This window comes from Azolla caroliniana, unplaced genomic scaffold (assembly GCF_043228905.1).
Source record: "Azolla caroliniana isolate FFs.n. ecotype wild unplaced genomic scaffold, voAzoCaro1.0.p SCAF_2, whole genome shotgun sequence".
In the NCBI taxonomy this organism is placed as follows: Eukaryota; Viridiplantae; Streptophyta; class Polypodiopsida; order Salviniales; family Salviniaceae; genus Azolla; species Azolla caroliniana.
Window position 1 is genome coordinate 2,692,403 of NW_028230437.1, and position 26,580 is coordinate 2,718,982.

Below are 26,580 nucleotides of genomic sequence, written 5' to 3' on the forward strand. Positions count from 1 at the left end.
TTGAATGTTTTATTTTAAATTCATCCAAATACATGTTTCTCTAGTTGTCCTTTTGATAAATTTGTTGAAATCTAATGTAGTATATCATTGAAGTCTTAGTCATGACATATGCACTTGTGTTGAGAATGCTCAACCCATAATCATCGTACATCTTAGAGACTAATGTTAACGATGTAGTTGTAGGGGGGCGTCCATACTCGATGTGGCACATTGGTAGCTTTCGAGAGTAAGAAGCACTCTACATTGAGAAATAAGTGGCCCATGCATGTGATAATATTATATGCAATCATTCATGCATTGGACACATAGTGTCACTACCTACATGGAGTTGATTCAAGGTCACGACAAATCAAGCCACTTTGAAGTAATTCTACACTTAACCGAAACTCTAGTGTCGCCGAGGTTAATGGGGCAACTTGTCCAAGAGTTCTATATGGATGTTGAGTATTATAGAGGCAATGATAATGTTGTGGTGGATGCTTTGTCTAGACTTATGTGCCAAAAGAGACGTCACAAGCTATGTGGGAAGCCCAAAAAGCAAACACCTTTGTTCAAAACATGTGATATTGGGCTATTCGAGAGGATTGAGTATTCATAATCCAAGTAAGTCACAAAATTTGAAGGCTATGAGAGATGTTTATGCCTAAGAAAAACATTTGATCTATTATGGACAAACATAATATCTAGTATATAGAGTTTCAAGCAAACCAATGGAATATTTGATAAGGTGAATGAGGTCCCCATATGGTGAGTGAATGCTCAACTAAACATGAGTGACCTCACTCCCAAACCAACCCTCTTTGCCTAAGAACCAAGTCCAGGACATCATGGCTAGTGTACTCTTACTCTCGTTAGAAGTAATGAAAATGAGAGAAGCCAAGTTCCCATAGATCTTATTAGACATGATCACTTTACAAGTCATAAAATCGAGAGAATCCCGACCAACTCAAAATTGGCCACAAATAGGGATTGGCAACGATTTGGTTTAGGCTTAGCCGGTTTGGCCTTATCCAAGCCAAACCGGCTAAGCCTAAACCGTTTAGGGGTTTCCAAACCTGAACCAAATCGATCCCTAAACCGGTTTATGAACCAGTTTGGGAGAAAACAACAATACTCTTACACTGAATATTGAACTTCATAACACAATTCTATTACAATTTATCATTGAACTTCATAACACAATTCCGTTACAATTTATCATTGAACAACCCCCCCCCCAATATGCTCCAAATGTAGAATGGTTAGAAGGCTTAGAGAAAAACAACAAGAAAACATAAAATGAGAAATGCACTGTTTGTGTCGATGGAGTGGTCACTGTTTGTGTCGAGAGTCCTATTACCTAAGTCATCACGCTAGAGTCTATGTGTAGACAATAGACTTGTGACTCGTGACTAGTTAGAAGTTAAAACTTAGACTTGAGTCACCACTACTTAGACTTGAGTTAGAACTTAGATTCGTGACTAGTTAGAAGTTAGAAGTTAGACTTTAGTAATAAACTACAGTAATTACTAATTAAATCACTTAAACGACTTAGACAGCTTAGACGGCTTGAGCCGGTTTGGCGAGGCTCAAGCCAAGTCGAGCCGCAAAGCCGATTTAAGCCAGTTAAGCCAAACGGTTTAGGCTTGAGCCGAGCCGTTGCCGATCCCTAGCTACAAACAAAGACCCATCCAATAGATAGTATTTGGTCTATTGAAGGTATTTGGCCTTGTTAAGAATTAGGTAATTAAGCAAGGGTTAATTAGTACCTAATTGGAGGCTCTTAGAATCAGAAAAAAAGAAAGCTGTAATCCCCCCCTCCTCTGTTTCTGCTGTTACTCCTACTCTGTTTCTGTTCTTTTTTTGTGTGTGCATGTGTTCTGTAATCTGTATATGTGAGTGTTGTGGCCTGCATATAAGAGAGAGAGAGAGAGAGAGAGAGAGAGAGAGAGAGAGAGAGATCTGGTAGTAGCTTGTCAATGGAGGAAGAGAAGGCCGCAGCTTACTACCATGAGATGCTGAGAAAAGGGGGAGGCGCAGCACGGCTGAAGCAAGGCCTTGGGTTCTCCGATGCCGGCCCATCCTCCTCCTCGAACCCCAATTATGCCCTCAGTTTTGTGAAGGCAGACCCTGCGCTTAATTCGCAGGCGGAGAACGAGTCCGTACTAGCTTCAATTCGCAACAAGTTGAAGAAACACAATCATGACGATGCTGATGATGGTGACACAGATAGGTCCTCACAGAGAGGAAGAGAAAGACATTGTAGTCCTGAACTGGACAGAGATATGGATAGATACCATGGAAATCGTCACCCACGAATCAGTCGAAGTCGAAGTCGAAGTCCTCATTGTCATCGAGGCAGAGATACAAGTATAGATGATGATGATTGTTATGGGAGATTCAGCAAGAAGAGCAGCAGGAGACGGCAGCATCGAAATACAAGGAGCAGATCACCAGAATCAGACCGAAGTATATGTCCGACTGCAGCATCAAGGAATGATGAACATAAGGTATCAAAGAGGTCGAGTGTAAGGGGTTCATCACCTGAATCGTGTTCGAGAAGGTACAAAAGCAGAGATCATCATCATTCTCGGTCACGAGAAGGTAGAGATGGATCTCCATTCTTAGACAATAAAGAAAAGGTCGACTCCAGAAAAGAGAATTCAAAAAGTGCAAAGAAGGAAAAGTTACATACTTACTCCAACTTAATTCCGGGATACGATGGCATGGTTAGTATTTGAAATTTTCAGTTTTGAAGGATCGTGTGAGATGGCGATTTGTGATTCTTTCTTTATTGTATTGCCAATTATGATCTTTCACATGGAGTACAAATTTTCTGCAGACGGCTGCAGAAAAAGTCAAAGCAAGAATGAAATTCCAGCTTTCTGAGACTGGTATGTTTTGAAGTTTTTTGACAATTTATAACATTTCAATCAGATAGGCACAGTATTATCTTTCAATGCATGATTAATCTCCTTGCGTCTAGGGAGTGTGTGACAAAAGTTATCTATCTAGTCGATGGTATATTGAGTTGTTTTACAGATATAATAAATAACAATGTGATAAAGGACACGATGACAATTTAAACTTCGCAGTTGCTAAAGATACGTTGAAGGGAACGAGGACTGAGTGGGAACGGTTTGATTTCAACAGAGATGCTCCTCTAGATGATGATGCTAAGCTTGACTACTTTGGAGGTTGATTTTTCCACTGTATCATCTTGGCATCAAAATCTTTGTCCAACTCTTGTTTATCTTGTCAGTGTGATGTTATATTTCCAGATGGTACAGGAGCCCTTGACGATACTGGATTTCTTCAGAATACAGGGAGCACTCTCTTGTCGTCTGCAAGTCAAGTATATTCTTCATAGTGATTTGTTGCGTTGATCTCCTTGAGAAGCTGTTGATTTAATTGATCCTTACATGGATTTGATTCATGATTTGTGAAGGCAAGAAGAGAAGCACAAATACAAGCAGCTCATGATGCTGCCATTTTTGGTCCACCTCCAAGTATGTCTGGAATACAAAATGATCACCATGATCATACGAGGTTTTCTTTAAAAGAGCTAGATGAGGATATCAACAAACATAAGGAAGAGCAGACTCCGCCAATTACTAATCTAGTCAGTGAACAGGTAGAATTCCTTCCATGTTTAATGTACTATGTAGGCATACATGCTTTAGGTTTCCAGGGGAAATGCCATGAAGTAAATGCAGTGGATTGAGTTTCCTCTTATTTATTGTGCATTTTGGTTTTGCTTTGTCTGGGATCTAGGCTACTTTAGTATCTGAAGTCAATGTTTGATTCTTGATATTATTAAATTAAGCCAAATGTTTGAAGGTTTGAGGAAGACAAAGGTATATCTTGCAATTTTGCTGTGCTTTTACCTATTGTGAATCTCCAGTTATAATCTGCTAAACCAGGCTGCCTGAAATGTTCAGTGTGTTTTTAACTTCTGGTCAATATCTGTACGTAGTAAGTGTAGACTTCTAGAATTCTCATCTTCATGCATCTTAATAGACCTAAGGCTCTATATAGTTTTAGAATCTGTATGTGAATCTTGAAGATTCTCTGCTCCTTGAAAATAATTGACAAAGTTAATGCACACATTGACATGCTCTAATTGTGCTGTATTATGTGTATCCTCTCCCAACATTAGCCATGAGGTTCCAAAAAAGCTGTGGATATTCATCCCTATGATCAACAACAGTAGTTTGCAAGCCGAGAATAGCAGAGATCATCTCCACCAAAGAGTAGTGCACTCTATATCAGGAATTCATGATGCTACCTCTGGAAGTCCCAGCTAACAAATACCATATTTGTAGAATGTACTTATTCTTGATGCACCTAGTGGAATTGCAATCTATAGTCTACCATGGTCAATTGTTATCAGCAGGTGCAACACTTTGGGAGGTTGAACCTAACAAATGTGTGGAAGTATGTAAAGATGCGTCCTGATGTGCATGATCTAAAATACGCCAGGAAAATTAATGGAGACTTTCTTTTTCTGTTGAAAAATCTGTATTACTATAGATGAAAGCATAGAAAGTGCCATAGGTCGCAATAAATGTGCCTGACAATGGGGAAATGCATGAGAAGTATTACAAAGGTTATAAAACAGTATATGCATGGTATTTACAAGATTGTTGCATTGGAGAAATATTTTCCACCAAGAATTTGGGAGGAATGGGGATTCCAAGTGCATTATGAAGTGATATAAAATCCCTCAAAAATACATAGTGTAATATTATACATCCTACTTCTTGTTCCCCCATAGGTGGCAACATGTCTTCTTTTATGTGCTTCAATTTATGCATATTCTGATTTTTGTTTGTTTTTGTCTTCCAAACAGGTTTTGAGTATGCAACAAGGATCATGGCGACAACGAGCTACAAAGCTAAAGCAAGAGAGAGCTGCAAGTACCATCACTTAGACATCCTTATTTTGATTTTTGACGAACCTTATCATCCATCGTAATAGTCACCTATTTTCTTACTGGTATGATAATGACACATCCATTGGTTTATGGAAAATCCCATTGAGAATCTGCTGCCTAATACAGTCGCTTGCAAACAATGCATCCTTGGGCATTGAAAGTGGTGGCATGTGAAAATATAGTCTTGTCCATCTATGCATAATGTTGTACATTGACATAAATGTTCATGAGCGTTAGCTTTCGATGACTGGAAGATTGTGTACCAGAGCTGGTGTCATAAGTATTCCAATGCATTTGAAGTCTGATATAGGCATGGGATGGTATATCTGTCATTTCCATAGATAATAATAACCAACAAAAGCATCATCAAAATAGTCATTATCTATATACACTCTCCACCCGTTGTTACCAAAGATGCATGTGCTCATTATCACAATCTTGTTTAAGCCCATGAAATCCCATACATAAATGCTCATGATCAGATTATTGTGTAAGGTCATAATAAATCATCATTCTGCCAAACATGCATTCATATTGACATCTTAAAACATGGAGATTAGGGTGAGGATATAGTAAGCCCTAAACAACTTAATAGAGCTCAAGAAGGAACCTAGGCCTAGTGGGCAAATCAGCTCCTTGACACTATCAAGATGGCTGGCTAAAGCTCATGGAGAACATTGGAGAAGTTCAATGAGGTTATTCTTGAAGATGATTAGAGCCTCATTCAATGGAATTGAAGATCATACGTGGAAAAAGTTATGGAATCTCAGGTGAAAAGTAGTAAACGTGATTGGAGCAAGACTTAGGTGATAAATTAGGGAATAATGTAATCAAGATGATGTGGGGAGTGGAGAATTGGTATGATGTTGATGACTTTGTGGTTAAGTGCAAAGCAAGACTAATACCAAGGGGTATGTGTAGATGAAGGGAGTAGATTTTGAGGTATCATTTGCTTCAATTGCAAATAAATGACGAGTAACAGGTTGATGGATGTGTGGATGGATACTAATGGACAATAAGATTAGTGATCAATTGGTGTGTGCAAAAGAGAATTGCGTTTTGAGGAATTCTTTCTCTTACCAGAGCTCAATTTCTATAAATTTAATATAGATAGTTCTTGAACCGTGCTTGATTCAATATGAATTAAATACAGTAATTTGGGAGCATCCCAAGTAACATAGACATTGTATGATTGATTTTAATGGTGCTGAACTCAAGATACATCTGAGGGACAAAGAAGTGCTTATTACCTTCACCAACTATTGTCTCCTTAATCCTTAAAAGTGTCCAAAATGGAGCGTCTGTACAAGGTTCATGGATGTGTGGATACTAATGAACTATACTATTAGAGATGAATTGGTGTGTGCAAAAGAGAGTTGCGTTTTGAGGAATCCTTTGCTCTTACCAGAGAGCACGATTTCCATATTTTTAATATAGATAGTTCTTGAACCATGCTTTGATTGAATATGAATTAAATACAGTAATGTGGGAGCATCCCAAGTAACATAGACATTGAATGATTGATTTTAATGATGGTGAATTCATTCTACATTAGAGGGACAAGGAAGTGCTTATTACTATCACCTACAATTGTCTCCTTAATCCTTGAAGTGTTCAAAATGGAGCTTGCAAGGGAAGTTCCATAACAATGTAGGTCTATATGAAATTGATGACATTTGGAACTTTGGTTAGCAATCTTCTATAAGTGCAAACTTTACCCTGTTAGATGGAAGTATTTAAACGTTCACAGTGGATTTGGAGAAGATTTAACATGCTGGGATGAATGTTCTAAGATAGTTGAAGAGTATAAATAGATTTGCCAAGGGACAAGTTTTTCCATTGAATATTATTTCCCTCTAGGGTTTCAGATATTCTTTTGGAAAAGCATTAAGACAATCAATGTGTTATTGTCCTCACTGGAATAGGAATATAAGTGGGTTCACCATGCAAGCCCTATGGCTAAGGAAAATCTTATCATATGCATAATCTTAGTTGAGGGGGCGTTATAGTAGCTCATGCAGATGATAAGGTGAAGATGACAATTATCCATTGGTTATCAATTTTGCAAATCTCTTGATGAAGTTTCTGGACTATTGAACTGATGACAAAATTGCCATAGAGCATTCAATTAGGAGACTAACAATAAGACGAAGAAGAAGATGTGGATGATGTAGGCATATGGGAAACCAAATGATGTAATGAGTTCGTAGAACTTAAGAAGATGATGTTGAAGTTCAAGAGACAATGTGATGTAGTGGTGTAAATAAAGCATTTTAATTAATGTTGTTAATGCTCTAGCACCAACGAACCTCTTCATTTAGGTCAATTGAGTGCATGATTGAGAATTAAGCGGATGTAATTTTTTTAGTAAGCCTAATACATGGCGAGTAAACTAAGATTGTTGGCACTTCCAAGCATTTGTTGCATATGTATCCGAGGATTTAGGATTATATGAGCTTACATTTTTATTCTGTCATCACTTTGTTGTAATTGGAGTTTGAATGTATTATTAGAGGAATACACTGTGTTTGTGTGAGTAAAAAAGCCACCAAATGCCAATGAACCTTGGATGAGTAAGAACGCTTAAGATAAAGAAAGGTGCATCAAGGAAGGAATAGCCTATTGTTGTAATAAATTGGTCAAATTAAAAAATAACGTAGACAATGGTGTAAGCATAAGAAAGGTAGGAGGCTATGCTAAATCTGGACAAGTGCAGCTATGCTAAAGATTTGTGCACAAAATTTGCAGGCCTTAAAACATCCCCCTGGGACATGAAAAGGATCTGCCACAAAAGGCATATAAAGTCATTAACCCAAACCGTCTTAAGATATCCTCAAATCTAAACCAAGCTGCCTACATGACCCACAACTGTTTCAAACCAAATCAATAGGTTGTTAATGCCATGGTTTCATGGTTCAATTTTAGCTCACAATTAAACTGTTGCCAACTGCTTGTTATAACTTACAGTTTCGAGCTTCTAGATTATAAATTTAATGTTATAAAAATGCTCCATAAACCATTAAAGCCAATAAAACCATGGTATCAAGCTGGATAAACTGTTAAGTCATTAAATCAAAATATAATTTGAAACCTGGTTAAACAAAACTTTAAATAGTGTTCATTAAGAAGACAAATCCAAGAAGCTGATGTGTTATACAAACAGTTCTCTTCAGAAACAGCCATGTTGTAATTCTCATCATAACCACCATCCTGTATGTACTGCCACTGTCCAAGACAATGCAAAACCATATTGTTGAAACATTACCGTTCTTGTGCAGAGTAAGCTAGTCTTATACCAGAACTTATTATGGATTACAGTTTTTCCAGGCACTGAATATGATAAAAGAAGCAGTACCAATGAGCATTATTACATTCCAATGAGTACATCTTTCAATATTCAAGAAACAAATTTGGCCTCAGTATATAATATGATTTGACAGAGCATATATACATAACATAGTTCCATTGCATTATAATCAATCTGCCCTTTCTTTACAATGTTCCTCAAGTCCATTCTACTTATTGATTGTTTTCTCAAAAACGATATGGGCATCATCACCTTCATGCCAACAGAAAGACGTATTTTGCATAAACATGAGCCTCACCTCATGTTAAAACAAAGGCATCTTACAAACATGAGATTTCATGAGACAGATGTCTAGCCATGATTTTTGGTAATAAAGTAAATACATCCCTAGCCATGACACTGATATGGCCATGGTAGATGATGATGATCCTCATAACAACTAGAATACAAGGTAAATTTATGAGGATTCACCTCAAATGAGCGGATGGTAGAAAATCATTGGTTATATTATCATCGCTGCTGTTGACGGTAATCTTGTCGATGAGGGGGGGAACCAGGAGGCATTTGATAAGTATGAGCGCCTGGGCCTCCTCGTGCATAAGCGTTATCCAGCTCATTGTACTGGCAAGCAAGAACTTCCATTTAGGCACCCACCCAGAGTTTTACCAAAAGCAGCTGTGGTGTTCATGGAAACTTACCTGGTCTGTCACATATGTCTGACCACTGTATGCACCTGAAGTTTGGGATAAGCCTTGAGGATTTGTGTTCCTGAACCAAACACAAGGAATATTTAAGGGGCAAATAAACGAAGTCATTTTGACATAAAAAACCATCTGCCTTACCCATACTGTTGTCCACGTCCAGTTCCAGCAGTGTTCGGACCCCTACCTCCACTGACAGAGGAGTAGGACGATCCTTGAGCATAGCTTGCACTTCCACCTGCATAGCCACCTCGAACTCCTTGAGCAACACCACCTGCAGGAGGATAGCCTCCACCACCTTGATATGAATTAGCTCCACCTTGGCCACCTCCTCGGTTCTGGTTCTGGTTATAGCTCCCTCGTGGCCCTGCATTAGGGGGGCGGCCAGCCTGCGGGTATCTTGCAGCCTGCGGACCCCCTGGGGCCCTTTGCCCTGCATATGAAGCCACAGAAGGTGCAACTGCTGCTGCTGGGTTGTGTACAGAGGTCTGATTTGGACCAGTCCGTAGTGGCATATGCCCTGGAATATTCTGCTGTGGTGGTGGCAGCCGACCGCCATGTGGAGGCTGAGCATGTTGTGTCTTCTGCCGCTTAGCCATGTCATCTTGCTGTTGTCTCTGCTGCTGACGCTTCCTTTTTGTTTGAAACTCATGAGAGGCTTCATATTTGGGTAAACTGTAAATCACAAGGAATATGGTTAAGCCCCTCCCACGACCCTCTTCAATCACACATTACCAAAACCAAAAGACATAAACAAATGCTGTCATATGTACAGAAAAGCGTAAACTCAGCTTACACATACCTGTTGGGCTGACAGGGTAGAGGATCAGTCCAAAAGTATTCTGCATCCAAAGCATCTTTTGCTGATATTCTCTACAAGCAGTGATAAACACGTATTTAGCATTTCGTATTAGTTTCAATGTCCAATACTGAAAAACAATTATACTAAGTGATATGATTTGTGCAATAGGCTGAAAGGACAACCTGGGTAGGATCCAAAGTAAGCATGCGCTCCACTAAATCAAGGGCATGCCGGTCAAAACTGCCCAAAGGATATAAACAATAGAAGTTGAATGTAGAAAATGGGGAGGAATAGTAAGTAGTTTATTAAGGTCACTTTGATTTGAGCCATTGAATACAACGGATATTACTAGGCCATACTGCTTAAAAACTTCTCTAACTCGTCGCCTCATATGTTGAGGTGGTTTGAACTCTTGATACCATCGCAGTCTAGAAACGCCAGGCCAATTGCTCTCATCTGGAGATCCGCAAAGTTCAAATATCTTGCTTGCTTGTTCAAGCTGAAAATCATACGACATTCATCAGTACATACGCACAGATACACGAGATCCAGTCTACTCGTACAAAAGTACCCTCTTACTGAAAATCACCTCATTTTTCCCTGGTAGAATAGGTTTTCCATAAAGAAGCTCAGCGAATATACAGCCAACTGACCACATATCAACAGCCGGCCCATACTTGGTAGAGCCCAATAGAAGCTCTGGAGGCCTATTATGAAAAAATGAATCAGACGGTGACACGTTAAAATTGCTGACAAGATTTGGGTATATCAGAGGATAATGTTTATGATATATCAATGTGTGTTCATACCTGTACCACAAAGTAATGACTCTATTGGTCAAATTGGCATTTTGATCATTGGAGAATGACCTTGCTAACCCAAAATCAGCAAGTTTTAATATCCCATTGTTATCAATGAGTAGATTGGATCCTGAATTCATTCAATTCATATGAATTTAAGGAGAGAACAAATTTGCAAAGCATGCTTACTTTATGCAAGCCAAGATATGTTAGTTAACTGTTAGGTGCTGGAATGTACAGGTGGAGAAAAACTTGAATCCAAACACATAAAACTCTCAAAATAAAGAATATACAAAATGTATGCCTTTGAAGAATACTGCCACGACATTGACTACCCATGTTCAAGGAAAACAATACCTTTTATGTCCCGATGTAATACTTGATTAACATGACAATAATGGAGACCAATTAACAACTGCTTCATATAGCACTGCAGACAGAGCAATAGCAGTAGTTTATGTATTTGGCAAACCACATAAAGAACCAAGTAAACTCATGAAAGCAGACCAAAACAAAGTAATCTGGAATACCTTCACTTGTGGTACTGTGAACCTCATCCCTGGACGGTCAGATAATCCTGTTAAATCGTGATCCATATATTCAAAGACCATATATATGCTGCCTTTGTACTTGTTTCCATCTGCAATGGACAGCATGCACCAATTACATTACAAATATAAAAATATAAAAATGAAACTGAGAGTGCAGAGGGAATCGGGTGTTACCTATTTTCCCATGGTCATCTCTCTCAGGGCCTGCAAGAGATACTTCTGGCTCAATAAACCATACTGTAAAATAAAAAACCAAGGATAATAATATCTTTACCAGTCAAGTATTACCTGGGGAAGTCACTATCTCCTTCAGCTTTATCACGTTTTCATGCTGCAATTTCTTTAGCAGTTTGATTTCCCGAATCGCAGTAATAGGAAACTAGATATAAAAGATCACTCAATCAAAGCTCATATCATGTATTGTATCGAATTTACCACATTCCCCTAAACAACTTGTGATATTTTCTGATGAGAAGTTCCCAAGAAAACATTGAGCGTGAAATGGGTACTTATATGAACATAGCATATCAATCACCATGCTGCATAGTGCACGTTATAGATGAAAAGATCCATGTTCGCAAGCAATGGTACAGCCTTACAAACAGATGCAATTCAGTTCAAGGGCACAGGCCCTCGTCATCTTCATTTTCAGTAATGCATCACATCAATGATGCATCTAATGCATACCAAATCTGAAAGAAAACAGTCTTGAGAACAGTTATACAAACGCTGTTCAAAAGAAGTTGAGAGACATACCCCTTCTCTTTCATTATCCATCCTCACTTTTTTCAAGGCTACAATATCTCCCGTCGCGATCTCTTTCGCCATATAAACTTGCCTGAAAAACAATTCTCACCATCACCACCACCACCACCATCATCATCACACGAAAAAGAAGAAGAAGAAGAAGAAGAAGAAGAAGCACTGATCCAACTATAAATCATACGATCAAACCCCGAGCCTCAGCATACACACAGTACCAGAGAAAACAAGTCCACTTAAACATAAACAGCATACAATGTGCAAAGAAAATATTCGATGAGATTAACACTATAGTACAAAGAAAAAAAGAGGAACGCAAAGAGAACAGGAAAACCCAAGAATTAAATCGTTACACAAAGAGAACCGGAAGGCAAAAAGATGGTCCGTTACCCATAGGTTCCCTCTCCGATCTGCTCCAGCTTCTCGAACACATCGACGCTACGAGAGCCCCAGGAGGGAGACTCCTCCAGGTTGAGCTGACCAGGAGCAGCCACCGCCATGGCTCCTCTGTCTGTCTGTCTCGGAGCCTCTCCTCTGTCTCTGTCTCTGTCGCTGTCTCTGTCTCTGTGTCTGCGTCTGGTCTCTCAGAGCCCCTGCTCTGTCTCTCCGAACCAAAAACAGAGCAGGAAAAAAAGAACGCAAATCGGTTTATTATACTCCTGCCCCCCACTCCATTTTCCTTATTTCCCGAAATGCCCTTGTCCACGACTTTTCCTTATTTCCCCCCAAAATACCCTTTGTCCACGATCTTCTTTATTTCTCCAAATGCCCTTGTCCATGACTTTCCTTATTTTTCCCCAAAAATAATGCCCTTGTCCACAATCATTCCTTATATTCCCGAAATGCCCTTGTCCACGATCTTTCCTTATTTCCCGAAATCTGAACTTCCCCACTTCGCTCCATTCATCCCTCCCATTTTCTCCATTCTACGCATTGCTTCCATATACAGGTTCCTAAGGCATGGCCAAGAGATCTTTGTTGTGCCATACCACTACCAATGGTCCTAAGGCATTCATTCACCGCTCCCATTTTCTTCGTTCTACATATTGCTTCCATATATAGGTTCCTAAGGCATGGCCAAGAGGTATTTGTTGTGCCATACCACTACCAATGGTCATAAGGCATTCATTCACCGCTCCCATTTTCTTCATTCTACATATTGCTTCCATATATAGGTTCCTATGGCATGGCCAAGAGGTATTGTTGTGTCATACCAATACCAAAGGGATGTCGAAGTGGATGTATCTTGTGTAGGGAGTGATGGTCGGCAAATAGATGTTTTGTTTCCGTGTATCTCACAAAACATATCTATAGGTTGATGGAGGGTCATCAGCCTTGTGTCCACACCGACATATACCGTTTTGATGTGTTGCCTCCCATTGATGTCATTAACCTTGTGTCCAGACCGACATATACCCTTTTGATGGTGAATCGAGTGAAAGTGGTTGTCAGCATTTACCCTTTCAAGTTAATAGCTTACTCAACATTTACCTATTAGTAGTTAATCTCTCTCTCTCTCTCTCACTCTCGCTCTCTCTCTCTAAAATGGATCACCCCACGAGAGCCACTCCCATCTAAAATGTTGTAGTATAAGGAACATTTCATGCACCTTCTCTAAGTTAGGTTTTATTACGCGGCCAAAATATCTAGATGTATTCTTACCACATACACTAAGGGTTGCCATTGGACAACTTAGAATATCATCTCACCAGCTTGAGATTGAAAATGATCGTACTAATGGAGTCCCTAGGGAGGAAAGGATATGTAGGTTATGCCACATAGAGATAGAGGATGAATACCACTTTACATGCAAGTGTCCCACCTACGCCGAGATAAGGGCAAAATACCAAGACATACTTTGTTCCTGTCCTACCCTCCCCAAACTATTAGATGCTCTAGATATAAAGGAATTAGGTAGATACATCCTAGAGCTAAAACAACACATAGAGAATAAGTTACAAAAGGTTGACAATAATGTTGCTAATGTTCACCAACATGTAAGAAATGAAGTTTTTCAGGAACAGGGGGAGACAACGAATGTCGACGCACTTGCACCACTCGGCCTTTTCCTTGATGAAGCAGAAAACCAAAGAAGAACCAAACGCCCTTGGATGCCGGGTTTCAAAGCAACTCGACGTGGTGTAGAAGCATAAAGAAAATAAGGGAACGTGAGCTACACCGCCTAGAAGCCATGGCTGGGGTACTCTATACACTGAGACCAGGGGTCGCACCCACACCAAAACCCTTTGACCTCCCACTTCTTTTCGAGAGGCTTGGGTGGAAATGAAAACATGCTTAGTGCATAAGTCACTTCCTTTTATCGAGTATACCACGTTTTGTACACTATTAGAACTCTTTTAGTTTAAGTTCTATTTTTACTTTATTTTATTTTAGTTTTGATGATTGGATAAATACCCATTTTGTTGTAAATCAACTGTCTCATGGGCCAATTTTGGCCTTAAGAAGACGTTAATATATCTTTATTTATTTATTTCTCTCTCTCTCTCTCTCACACACACACACACACACTTTTTACTCTCTTACACAAAGAAGATATGTTATTATTGACACCATTTCTTAACACAAAGATATTTAGCACCATACAAGAGGAGGAGATTAGGTTTGGCTTACATAGCTCTTAACCCTAATCTCTCTTAGCTCTAATGAAGGATTAAGAAGATAGAAGATGAGCTCTTAGTGCACTAATAGAAAAGGAGAAACCCTAAGAATCAAGAAGAAGCTCAAAAGTTACGAAAAGGTGGCTTTTATAGCTTTTTAGAAGGCAAGTATCTCCCTTGCCCACATGACGTTATTTCCTCTTTGGTTTGTTATGTCCCCTTTCTTCCAAAGGTTGGTTGAGCTCGGTGTCTCTTGTTGGTGCCACAATCTCCACAATCAATGTGCCGAGTGCTAGATACTTAACAATGTCTTATGTCATTCGCACTAATTAGATTATTTAAAAGTACAAACTTACCTTTAGTTAGCGCTCGGCATAGGACAAGATTCAAACCCTATACCTTCATGTTAATAAATTGAAGCCTTATCATTAAACTAACACATCATGGGTGTTAAAAAAGTAGATGTCCCACATACAAAAGGTTATTCATGCATATTTTCTAAGAAAAAACTTTAGTTAGAAGAAAATGCATGATCGAAAAACTATTCATGCACATCTCACGTGTGCATGAACACTATTATTAGAAGAAAAAGCACAATAGATAAAGTGATTCATGCACATATAGTGTGCATGAACACTTTAGAAAAAGCATGATGCTTACCCTGTGGTAGACTATACTTAGTCTCTCCCATAACTATATAATGGTGGGGAACAAATTGTAATAGGTTGTTGATTCTTGGGTTTTATTAATATTTCTAAATATTGATCTAATTGATTATATTCGTGTGATTTACGATTTTCAATCTATCTTTTCTAATCGATTCCAATTTACTATTAGGATTCTAAGGGTTGATTAATCTAATACAATACACTCGTGGCACATAGTTAATTACACACCAATAGTTTTAAGTGGGGGGGGGGGGGGGGGGAGAAGAAGAAGTGCCAACTAGATTTATCAATGGTTTATGGACTTTGCACTATTAATTGCTGAGTATTATAATGATAACATTCCTTAGTCTTATAAGTTATAACCTTCCACTTTTGTTCTATTACTTCTACCTTAAAAATGGGTGATTGCTAGTGCTTTTATAATTGTGGGTGACAAAGTTAGACAGTGCCTCCACCGTGTTGTTCAAACATAATGTTTTTAATGTCTATTAAGCTCTTTACTCCTTTCGTGTTTTATGAGGTTGATGACATATTGTCCTTTGCCTAAAATTTACATAATTTAGCTAATTGGAACTATACAAGGCCCTTTTGTATTTCTAAGTGGTTGATTAAATATTGAGGTAATTTACATTAGTTCGCCACATGACCAAAAAGCAATATGTCATTCTTCTATGAGAAATAACCACCAAGAGAGAACTAACACCCATTCAAACATCGTTCAATGACAATGATGATTAAAGAGAGAGAAGGAAGTGTGGTAACATTTTTAAAGATTCGAACACGATCAATGGGTGAGACCGAAACAATGTACATCTTTATAGCTTGGTTCGTTCGTTTGAGAAATGAAAATTTAGCAGCACCCTAATTAAAGGAAGCCAGATTGGTTACGTTGCCCATTCGGAAATCTACACAGGCTCTAGCAATCGGCAACGGTTCGGTTTGGTTCGGTTCGGTTCGGTTTGAGGGTGTCAAACTCAAAACCGTTTAAAAAAATTGAAACTTAAACCGAACCGAACTCGCAGATGCAGATGCAGAGGCAGAGGCGGAGACAGAGAGACAGAGAGAGAGAGACAGAGACAGAGACAGAGAACTGACGAGAAAATCTAAGCATTCGAGCTCGCAGCCTGCAGATCTGACGGCATTCCGAGGCCCTCTCTCCCTTACCATGACTCCAATCCTTCACCCCTGAGAGATCGATCCAAGATTGGGGCCCTCCCTCCCTCGTGATGGACCTTCTCTACCATCTTCACCTCCTCATCTCCATCTCCATCGGGATCCTGCTCATCGTTCTTTGTGATGCAGACCCTGATTCTCCTCGGTACGAAGAATATTGCAGCCATGAGATGATTCTGGTAGATGCTGATGATGCCGCCTCCCCCCACTCTGCGGCTGCTCCTCCGGAGAAATTAGGAGCACCTCCAGAAGATCATGAGCATGGGCAGGGTTTCAACTTTGCCTTCCATAACGGATATTTCAGTGGTGGTTCTCCTTTGATTAGTTATGGAACCGCCACACCTGACATCTCTCTCCGTCTCCTTAGGCGTGGGAACAATGCTTTTTTCGCTCCTCGCAATGTGAGCGTAATAGCACGTGTGCAGGGCCTTGAATTTCCTATTGAGGTGGAAGGAAACCTCTCCCTGCAAAGCCGGAGTGGCTCGATGCGGAACACCACCACCACCACCAGAATTTTCCGCAGTGGATTTGGAGGTGGGAGACGCACGCAGCCCTTGTTGCTACAATCATCAGGTTCGATCAGGATCCTACTGAGAGGTATATGGCTTGTGAATTCAAGGACTCTTTGCATGGCGGGATGTTTTCGAGAAGATCATATTCATCATAGGAAAGATTGCAAGGTTAAGGCGATCATTCAGTATCCTTCGGAGGGGAATACAATGAAGCAACCTTTTGTCACAGGGAAGTTGGAAAGCAAGAGAGAGGTTCATGATCCTCTCTTTTTCCAACCCATTCTTATTGTAGCCACACCTGAGAACCCTTATGTTTTCACCACGAGCAACAGTGAGGGCAAGTGCTTGTATGGTGCAGATGTAGGTGAAGGCATCAATGTATGGAAGGATGCTGGTGCCATGTGTGACTTCCCCTGGTACAAGCAACCCTTGGATGTTATTTGGAACCACGGGCAAGGCAGCTCCAATGCCTTTAGCTGGGGTCCCTTTGAAGGCATGGCTGCATCACATGAAGGCACCGTGTCAGTCCAGAATATGATTTGTGAAGAGGGAAAAGTTCATGGTTTGTTTATTTTTAGTTACAAAGAAAATGGAGCAATTGTTGCCTCTGAAGTGTTGTCTGTTGAGGGTATCTGGAATGTTGCTATGGGGCAGTTATGTGCATCTGCTTGCTATCTGAGGGGAATTAGTAATGGTTCTTTGGAATATGATTCCAAGGATTGTGATATTATCATCACCCTGCAGTTCCCGACAACATTAGACCTTCTTTTTAGGTACAGTGTCATCGGGCATGTAAAGAGGAAAGAAAATTCAGAGTTTCCATTCTTCAACCCATTTCAGTTCACTGGGCACATGGATATCACATATGGAGTGCTTGGTTGGATGATATCTCCTCCTCAGCTGGAGTATTCATACAGTGTAGATAGGATTAAGCAAGCACAAAGTATGTGTCAACAAGAGAACAACGGGGGGTGGTTGACAAGAAGTATGAAAAAGAAAAGCAAGCTAAAATACCCAAATGGTCGTATTTTTTCAGATCTTGGCTTTTCAGCAACTGTTATGGATCCTTCAGGAGGAATGACAGGCTTATACTTCTCCCCAATCGCAATAAACGAGCGAACAAGTAGGAATTTTTATCGAGGTATGGCGACGATACTCACTTCATCTGTCACTTTAGGGATTGGGCAGAGCATGAATATAAGCTTTGAACTGAGTTTGGAGCTAAATCAGAGGAGCAACAAGTTGTTTCCAAACACATCATCTATGAGATTTTCAGCTGAAGGCTTGTACAATCGGAAGACTGGGATTCTTTGTCTAATTGCATGCCGGAGAGTTGAAGATTTGATTCATGGTATGTCAAAATTCGATGATGGTAATAAGGATTGTCAGATACACATTACAGTTCAGTATCCTCCTACAAATCCTGGGTATTTTGGAAAGCGAAGGATTACTGGGAAGATCATCAGCTTAAGACAGCAGAATGATCAGCTCTATTTTAGTCCCAAAAGTTTGACATCAGATTTGATACTTTATCAGGAGCAAGCTGCAAATGCTCTAATACAAATAGATGTTGAAATAATCATGCGAGTGGTTTCTCTTACAATGGCAGCTCTATTTGTAGTGCTTCAACTCCGTCATGTCAAGAAGAGCCCAAAAGTTCTCCCTCATGTGTCCTTACTGATGCTATCACTTCTCACACTGGGGTATCTTATCCCTCTCATATTGAATTTTGAGGCAATATTCTCAAGTAGGTCAAAGCAAAACATCCTCCAATCAAGTGGTGGATGGTTAGAGATGAATGAGGTGATAGTGAGGCTCATGACCATGCTGGCATTTCTATTGCTTCTACGACTTCTCCATCTGGCATGGGTTGGCAAATGTGAAATCTATAGTGAACGGCCTTGGTATTCAGAGAGGAGTGCCTGCTGGATCTGTGGTGTGTGCTATGCGATTGTTGGCTTGATTGCTTCCATTGTCTATGGAGTCAGGGGCAGCAAGATTTTAGATGTGATCAAGGCATTTGCGGGATTGACTGTCGACTTCTTTCTCTTTCCACAAATAATTGGGAATTATGTATGGGATGTTCGGGATGCAGCTCTTTCTCCTCCTTTCTATTGTGGAATGACATTTGTAAGGTTGTTGCCGCATTTATATGATATTGTGAGGAAGTTTGAGTTTTTCTCACTGAAAAGCAGGCAATATTACTATGCAAGCCCCAGTTGGAACTTCTATTCCATTTCTTGGGATGCTGTCATACCATGTGGAAGCCTATTATGTGCTCTTCTTATTTTTCTTCAACAGCGTTACGGAGGGGCATTCCTATGGATTCCTTTTCGGAGAAAAAGAATCTCATATGAAATAGTTTCTCCTGATTCGTCATAAGTGCATTTACATAGTATGAACAAAAATTGGCACTAGAAGAATATGCTGAGAATCACATGGCTGGAATGTGATTACCTTAAAACTATGTACAGCTCATGTTTTTTTGTACATCTTTCTGAAAGGTCTCTTGTTTATTCTTTACATGTTCTAGCAAACATTGTCAATGGTTCGATTCAAAGCATTTCTTACTTCTGATGCAGCATTACTTAGAACTTTGGGTGACAGTTATATAAGGAGACTAAATATGCAGAAGCAGAAGTTGAGTTGTTTAGCATCAAGATATGCAGCTCATTACAGATACTGCCACAATTTCAGGGAGATGCATTGGTTTAACCAACGTTTAATTACCAACAAATTTGTAGCTGTCATCATCTTCTCTTGATCATTTGAAACCATTGAAACCATTTGTGTCAGTGCTCTAGCATCGAATGTTATGATGGCATGATGCACTGGATGTATTCCACTTAAGCCTATATAGGGTAAAGCCGCCAAACCATGATATATATTTCGATAAAGTGTTTAATCAAAAGCATTTGTTTCTTGACATGTTCCCATGTATGACAAGACAGCGTAAATGCTTTCATATGCGCAAAGGAATGAGCTTTAAAAGTTATCAAGAGAAGGAAAGATTCTTCGTAATGCATCATAAACAGAAAGCGGCAGCAAAACAAAACTCTTTGTGGAGGAAGCAAACAACTTTTGCAGATCTGTTTAGATGTCTCATTTGGGAGCTATTAGTGAGTGTCACTCATCGTGATATCTACTATCTAGCATGTAATTTTAGCTACTTCTAAGTACTACTCGTGTTCTCACTTCTTTGGTAATAATAATGGCCTTAATGGGGACATTTCTCTTTTGTTACCATGTTAGGCTTAGAGGTAACAGAGAAAGTGTGAAAGCTTCTCTAAGGGAAAGAAGAGTTAAAATATGCCATCTAAAGAATCGTAAGAATCTGAACCCCAGTGTTTGAAAGAGGAAAAGTTGCACACACCAACCGAATGACCTGAAATTTCAACTACTACACAAATTTCAAGACATTCGATCTTCATCTTGGCCCTTATCAAGAGGACCTTTATCACAGCCCCTATCCTCTTCCATCTTGAGGCGACAAACCTTTTGTCATGGAAACAAATTCCTTCCCCTTTGCCCTTGGTGCCTTCCTATCCTAGCTAGATGATGGTGATATGCTTTCACCTAGTTGCGTTCTTCTTGTGAGAGTTCACACCTTGGGACATCAATTATTGGTATATGATAAGAGTTATAACCACCATCATCTCTACTTTCAAAGAATAAAGTGCTTTTAGGACACTAAAACATAACATTCAATTGTTATGGTTTTAAGCATTGAAAAGAAAACACTGTATGCCTAAGATTACTATGCTTTTGATGCTAGTTGTCATATTGATCTCATTTCCATATAAGATTTACACCATGGTAACGAATAAAGTAACATATCTATTCCGTAACCCACTTATATTGGCATAATGATCCCAACTTAACTTTTGCAATTAGTCTGTCATTAATAAGGTTGTTGACCCTTTGGAAGGAGTTTTGTCACATGTTTTATATTTAGAAAATTGACAATGCCATTAGGTACAACAAGAAATCTCACCATTTTTCCTATGGTTAGTCTCACTCATGATCATGAATTTCTCCAAGAAGCTAGCTAGGCGCGATGCATTTATGATGAAATCGCGTGTGAAAATTGTAAATCCAAAATATTCTCCTTGCTTGGTGGTTCACCATCTCAAATAAATGTATTGATGTCTAAATGTATATTCTTATTTGAAGAACATAAATAACACAATATTTTATAACGGTTGAATGGAATGCAATGTTGTTCGCTAAACAATCCTCTACAAAAACCAAATGGGGGTCACAATTGGTGTCGTACTTTGAATTACATCCTAAGAATAACCTTTGGAGGATCATTAGTCAGGAAAGCATAAGATAATATTAGTCTACTACGGAGGTGGATAATGGGCATCAATACATCTCAAAAACTTCTAATGGATAAGGCCAAGTAGTTTGTAGTGAACAAGATGCAACATGGTGGGATATTTTCTTTGAAGAGAAATCAACCATAACAACTGGATATATTGTTTATGGTCATTTATAGTAGACCAAAATCCAACAAATGTAATGCACTTTTCGGACCCAATCAAAGTAAAACCAATGATGAGACTCTAAGCAAAAAGATATGTTGAGAGGTCCTTGATACTCACATGTTGATGCTAGACTGAAGGAAATATGATTCTCAAGGATTAGGCAAGGATTTCTTCACTTAGACAAGGACAATGTTGTGGTCAACGTTTGAGGGGAGGATGAAAGCTATGATTCTCAACGCTTAGGACGTGAAAACAATGGTACTAATTGAAATTATATAATTGCTTTTACTTGTTGGTGCTCTTTTGAAATTCCAAGACTTTAATCTCGTTTCTATGAATGCGTAATACATGCGCATGGGGAATTTCTGATGTTTTTTTATATAATTTGGGAGAATATTCCATTATTAACTTTTATGATTATATGTGAAACCTTACTAACTATTAACATAATTGAGTTTAATGAGGAAAGTTTTTCTTGTATCTTTTGATTTTATTTAAGTGTATTTTTCAATATGCCTCATGGATAAAGATTGGTGACTTGGTGATGTAGTTACAACGCCATGGATATTTTGGATGGAGTAATTCATGTGTGACTTGAAGAGATTTGTGGGTGAAAGATCAAGACAACATGGAGTCAATGGTGGAGGGATGACTACACATAAAGAATGAATGTGTTCTATTTCTTAGAGCATTTTGCTTAACTTTTACGAAGACATACGATGAGGTGAATATCATGTTAGGTAACATCCTTTGTAGAAAAGAGAATGTGCCCACACTTATTCTTATATGAATGCATGGCTCCTTTATTGAGCAATGAGGAATACAAAGATATTTAGAATGACACATCTATAGAAGGAAAAAGATAGAAAAAACCATCAAAGATAGATTTTGAGCAAAGCAAGCAAAATTGACCGTCCAAAAAATTATTAGAGTACAATTTGAGCTTAGCATTGAATGTGACTACAAGGTATATATATAGTATGTTATGTAAAGTTTTCGAATAGACAAACTATATTTAGTTACATTTTGTATTTGTCATTTGGCGTATGTTTATAGTAGCATGTTGGCATATTTAGCAACATCTAGGAATATAAAAAAGCATGCTGTATCATAATCATTTGGGGAACAATCACGTGGACGTGTTGTATTGAGAGGTGTTATTGGTTGTATTCATTTACGTTGTACATTTGTCATTATATATAAGTTAGTGCTTGTAATAACATGTAAAGCTTGGGAGTATAAAAATAAATCCACCTAAAAAACATTAAAAATGAGAGTTTAGAATCTTACTTCGGACGATCAACTTTAGAATCTTCCTTTGCAAGATCATGTCTAGTTGAAGGAAATCCACTATTCCTTGAATATGTTTTTGTTATACCATATTTTGTTGAATTCGTGTTAAACTCCTCCACATTTCTTGAGGGCAATGCTTATATAACATTAGAAAGCCACTTAACTAATACATAAATTTGAAACAAAATCCCATCGAGTCTTTTATTTCCAGTGTGTCTTGACTGTAGATAGATAAATCTCAAGACACAATAATTGATTTCATTAACAAAACTTTAATATTTAATAACATTTTGATGCTCATTCTAAATCATTTATTTATATCTCAATTGATTTCTAGTTGAATTCTTATATCCGAAAGATTTGAGTTAATAGCTAAAATACATGAAGAGAACCATGTTTAAATGTTGAATGATACGACGAATTGGTTAATATTGTGTTCTGTCAAGTGCTCTACATCATGACAAATCCTTGTATATTGATGGAAATATTCCCAACCTTGGACTTATCCCAAGCTTACTTAGCTGAAATTTATATTCTTGTAACAATAATTCTTCTCTATATAGAATATGGATACATAATAATACATATACAACTACGAGATGGTTGATGTGGAAAGAGGAAGTATACTTATTGAGTTTACAGTCACAAATGTGAAATGAGGTTCTCTTGAAAAAGCACATAACATATTTGATTGCCTTCAAATCCGAGATGTACAGGCATGGAATACACTATTTTCTACCTTGAAAGCTTGTGGTAGATTATGTTGAACAAGAGCAGGTTGAAGAAGCATTGAAATGGTTCATAACTATGAGATGTGAGGGTGTGTTTCCGAATATAGTGACTTTTGTTGTTATCTATGGATATGGAATACCTTGGAATGTGTCTATGGAACAACCTGCAAATTAGTGGACTGTTTTCTCTACTTTGGAGTACATAGATTTGTTTCCTCAACCATTGTCTTACACAAGACAAACTTGGGGAAAAAATACTTTGTATGTTGTAGCTGTTATGACCTTTTTATACAACTAATGGAAGGATATTTTGTTTTGAAAAAAATAAATACATATACAACTAAAATTTAAATTATGAGAACTTGTATCATATATATTATATAATGTGTACGCATACAACTAGCATTTTACTAATAATGCTTGATTAAAAGTGAATACACTGTTTTTTAACTACTATTTTGTTCCTTCCATCCTACTAGATAAACACAAGCAATTCATTTGATTGAGCTCAATCAAACTCCAATAAAACATTAAATACAATTGTAGATCTTAGGTTAGAACCTTACTTTTGAAACTTGCTTTTTTCTTGGACCTTTGTGTTATTGATTTTGATGCGATTTTGGTAAACATTTGAATGAGAATCTTTTGTGAGGAAAGGCTCAAAATGGATGGGGTACTAATAATAAAGTAGTGTAGTGATATTCAATGTAAACTTGAATGTCTTGCAAGTTGTGGTGCACATATTAAAACAAGCATAGTTATAACAATGACGATGATAACGACGATGGAGCAATGCTTCCAACAAGGATGTTATCAATTGTATAATATGTCTTACATTGACCCTCCTTGACTCATCCATATTCACATGCAAACATTGAATTATTTTCTTATCTTAACCTCCATTTCGTTACATGTCATAAAGGTTGTTGAAGGCTTGGATTTTGTTATGGGTTTGATTGAAGGCGAATGATTTTGGGTACAATGAACACTTTTATTAAAGTCATCAAGCACAAGAATACTCTTATAACTTTGAAATTCTGTGAACATTAAATTTGTTTGGCATATGTATATGGAAATAAAGTGACATTACAAATCTTGATATATCCATGTTGGATAAAACACTTGTTTCTTTCGTCGCATTCATGTGCTCCCCCATGTTTTGTTTTTCTATTAAGAAAAATGTTTTATTTATTTGAGATATGGTAATGTCACATTTCACTTAGGTAAGGATAAGGTGTATCAACACTTATAATTATATATAAAAACCCCATGACTTACAATGCCATATATCACGATTCACAATATTGTTTAATCTCTATCTTATGTTTTAGCATATTGTACAAGTTCATTGAGCTTCTACAAGGTACCTCATATATGAGTAGGTACAAAATGAAGGGAAGAGGCTCAAGAAGGGCGATGCCAGTTGCAAATGAAGCTTTATTATTCACTTGGCTCATGCATTATCCTAGTAATCATGGATTGTGCTTAAGTAAGTTGGTTTCACCAAATTGTGATTGGGAACCCTTGTGAACATTTGGATGGTTTTTTTTTTTGAAAACAAATGGGGTTCAAGTTATATTATTAGCGAGATGTTGGGCCTCGTCCTAGATGTAGATGGATATGCAATGCCTTAGTTATTGAAGGATTTACTCATGGTGTTATCATGAGCTACATTGTGTGAAGTAAAGGGAAAACATGCCAAATAATGTATCTTTAATAATTCGAAAGTCGAACACAACTTTCGTTGTTTGGACACCCAAAGTTTGTGTAGAATTCATAGACTTGATCTACCAAAGTTTTAAATATATGGAACTAGTTGCCCCGTTTTTAAAAGTTCATATGGAACTCATCTTTGTTACTCTATGAGTTGCGATGGGCATCTTCACCAATGGTGTTCAAATGGTGAATAACGACTAACAATGCTAGGAATACGAGGCCATTTCAGTCTATAACATGACACTCAAGAGGGTGATAGAAGGGTTAACAACACAAATACTTAATTACTCACTTTAATTAAGGAGAAAGGATGGAAATTTAGTTTGATATCGTAACAACTTTCTCAAATGATCTCTACTTCTTCAAGCTATTGCAAGGGTATGCAAATAGACATGATAGTACGTCTAAAACAACAAGCAATTATTTTTTATCCTTCACAAAGACATAGGTTGTCTATTTAATTTTTCATGGCTCAATAATGAGCGGCCCTTACATTGAGAGATTGCTACTTAAAGAAGAGAGATTAGTAATTAAAGGGAAGTGGCACATGGCTTTAGGTCTAACATTGACAACCACATGACAAGGAAATAAAACAAATGATGATTGTGGCACCTTCAAAGCCTGATGGTTATATATGGAAATACATGCCATAAGCCGGGGTGTCAAATATGATGGTAGTGGTACCATTACCACATGACGACATGGAGAGTGTGAAGATTAGTGTGCGGAAGCTAAAACATACACAACTGGCTCAACCGAATAGCAACAGAAAACACAAAGAATCAATGGAGAACACAGAGAATACAGAGTAATCGGGAGAGACAGACAGAGAGAGAAACACAGAAAACTCGATTTCAAAATAACACACTGTACAACCAAATGTGCTCAAAGAGCATTTTTTATAGAAGTCCATAAACGGACTAACCGAAGTAATGACAAGTACTTCAATGCTCAAAATTGAGCTACTGACACTAACTCCTAGGAATATAACTTCCTAGTAATCTAGGATCGTAGGGCTCTAACGGCCTACTAGCTCCACGTGGATTCGCCTCACCGATCCGGGCCTAACCGATCGGTCTTCTCCCGATCCGACTCTTCGCTTGTTCAACCGATCTGGCCCATGTTGAGCTTGCTCGCTCAACACTCCTGCTCAAGCTCAACTTGAGGTCGGTCTGTCGTGTCAGCATTCGCCAGTCCTTGTCTTCGGCTTCTCCTGGTGTCTTCACACCTTGCTCTTGCTCCTCGACTCATTTGGTCCCGCACATTCGACCACCCTGATCGGCTTGTCTACACATCAGAACCATCTCTGCTCCCTTGTTGTTGTGACATTGGCGCTTCTCGACCTTGTCGGTTCCTCCGTGTCGGCGTCAACTTCAGTTGCCCCCTTGTCTGTTTGGCCTTCATGTGATTTGGCTCATCCGAATCGAACTGCTCGACTAAATCGGCTATCTCCGATTCGTTCCCTCTCTTGTCCGAATTGGCTGTCTCCAACTCGTCTTCCTTTTTCAGGCCCTTAACCACGTCCAACCATGTCTTGGTCT

General features: G+C 38.6%; 3 protein-coding genes across 3 annotated transcripts; 2 read left to right on the top strand and 1 right to left on the bottom strand.

Moving 5' to 3' along the window:
- The first annotated feature begins 1,903 nt into the window (after positions 1-1,903).
- Positions 1,904-5,180, top strand: LOC147867081 (serine/arginine-rich splicing factor). The gene is made up of 6 exons (XM_087314825.1): positions 1,904-2,708; positions 2,822-2,873; positions 3,075-3,176; positions 3,261-3,334; positions 3,428-3,613; positions 4,832-5,180. Exons 1-6 carry the CDS (start codon positions 1,959-1,961, stop codon positions 4,910-4,912), a joined length of 1,245 nt encoding a protein of 414 aa, XP_087170951.1. The 5' UTR covers positions 1,904-1,958; the 3' UTR covers positions 4,913-5,180.
- A 3,183-nt stretch (positions 5,181-8,363) lies between these two features.
- LOC147867082 (cyclin-dependent kinase C-2-like) lies at positions 8,364-12,377 on the bottom strand. Its single transcript, XM_087314827.1, has 14 exons — positions 12,229-12,377; positions 11,833-11,914; positions 11,365-11,455; positions 11,251-11,280; positions 11,056-11,165; positions 10,883-10,955; positions 10,535-10,655; positions 10,315-10,432; positions 10,085-10,224; positions 9,908-9,965; positions 9,726-9,796; positions 9,065-9,598; positions 8,921-8,990; positions 8,364-8,843 (listed from the first exon to the last, which is right to left on the bottom strand). Exons 1-14 carry the CDS (start codon positions 12,336-12,338, stop codon positions 8,733-8,735), a joined length of 1,719 nt encoding a protein of 572 aa, XP_087170953.1. The 5' UTR covers positions 12,339-12,377; the 3' UTR covers positions 8,364-8,732.
- A 3,973-nt stretch (positions 12,378-16,350) lies between these two features.
- On the top strand, positions 16,351-19,332 carry LOC147867083 (DUF2921 family protein, putative (DUF2921)). Its single transcript, XM_087339660.1, has one exon. The coding sequence runs from the start codon at positions 16,351-16,353 to the stop codon at positions 19,189-19,191; it is 2,841 nt and encodes a 946-aa protein (XP_087195786.1). The 3' UTR covers positions 19,192-19,332.
- The last annotated feature ends 7,248 nt before the right edge of the window (positions 19,333-26,580 follow it).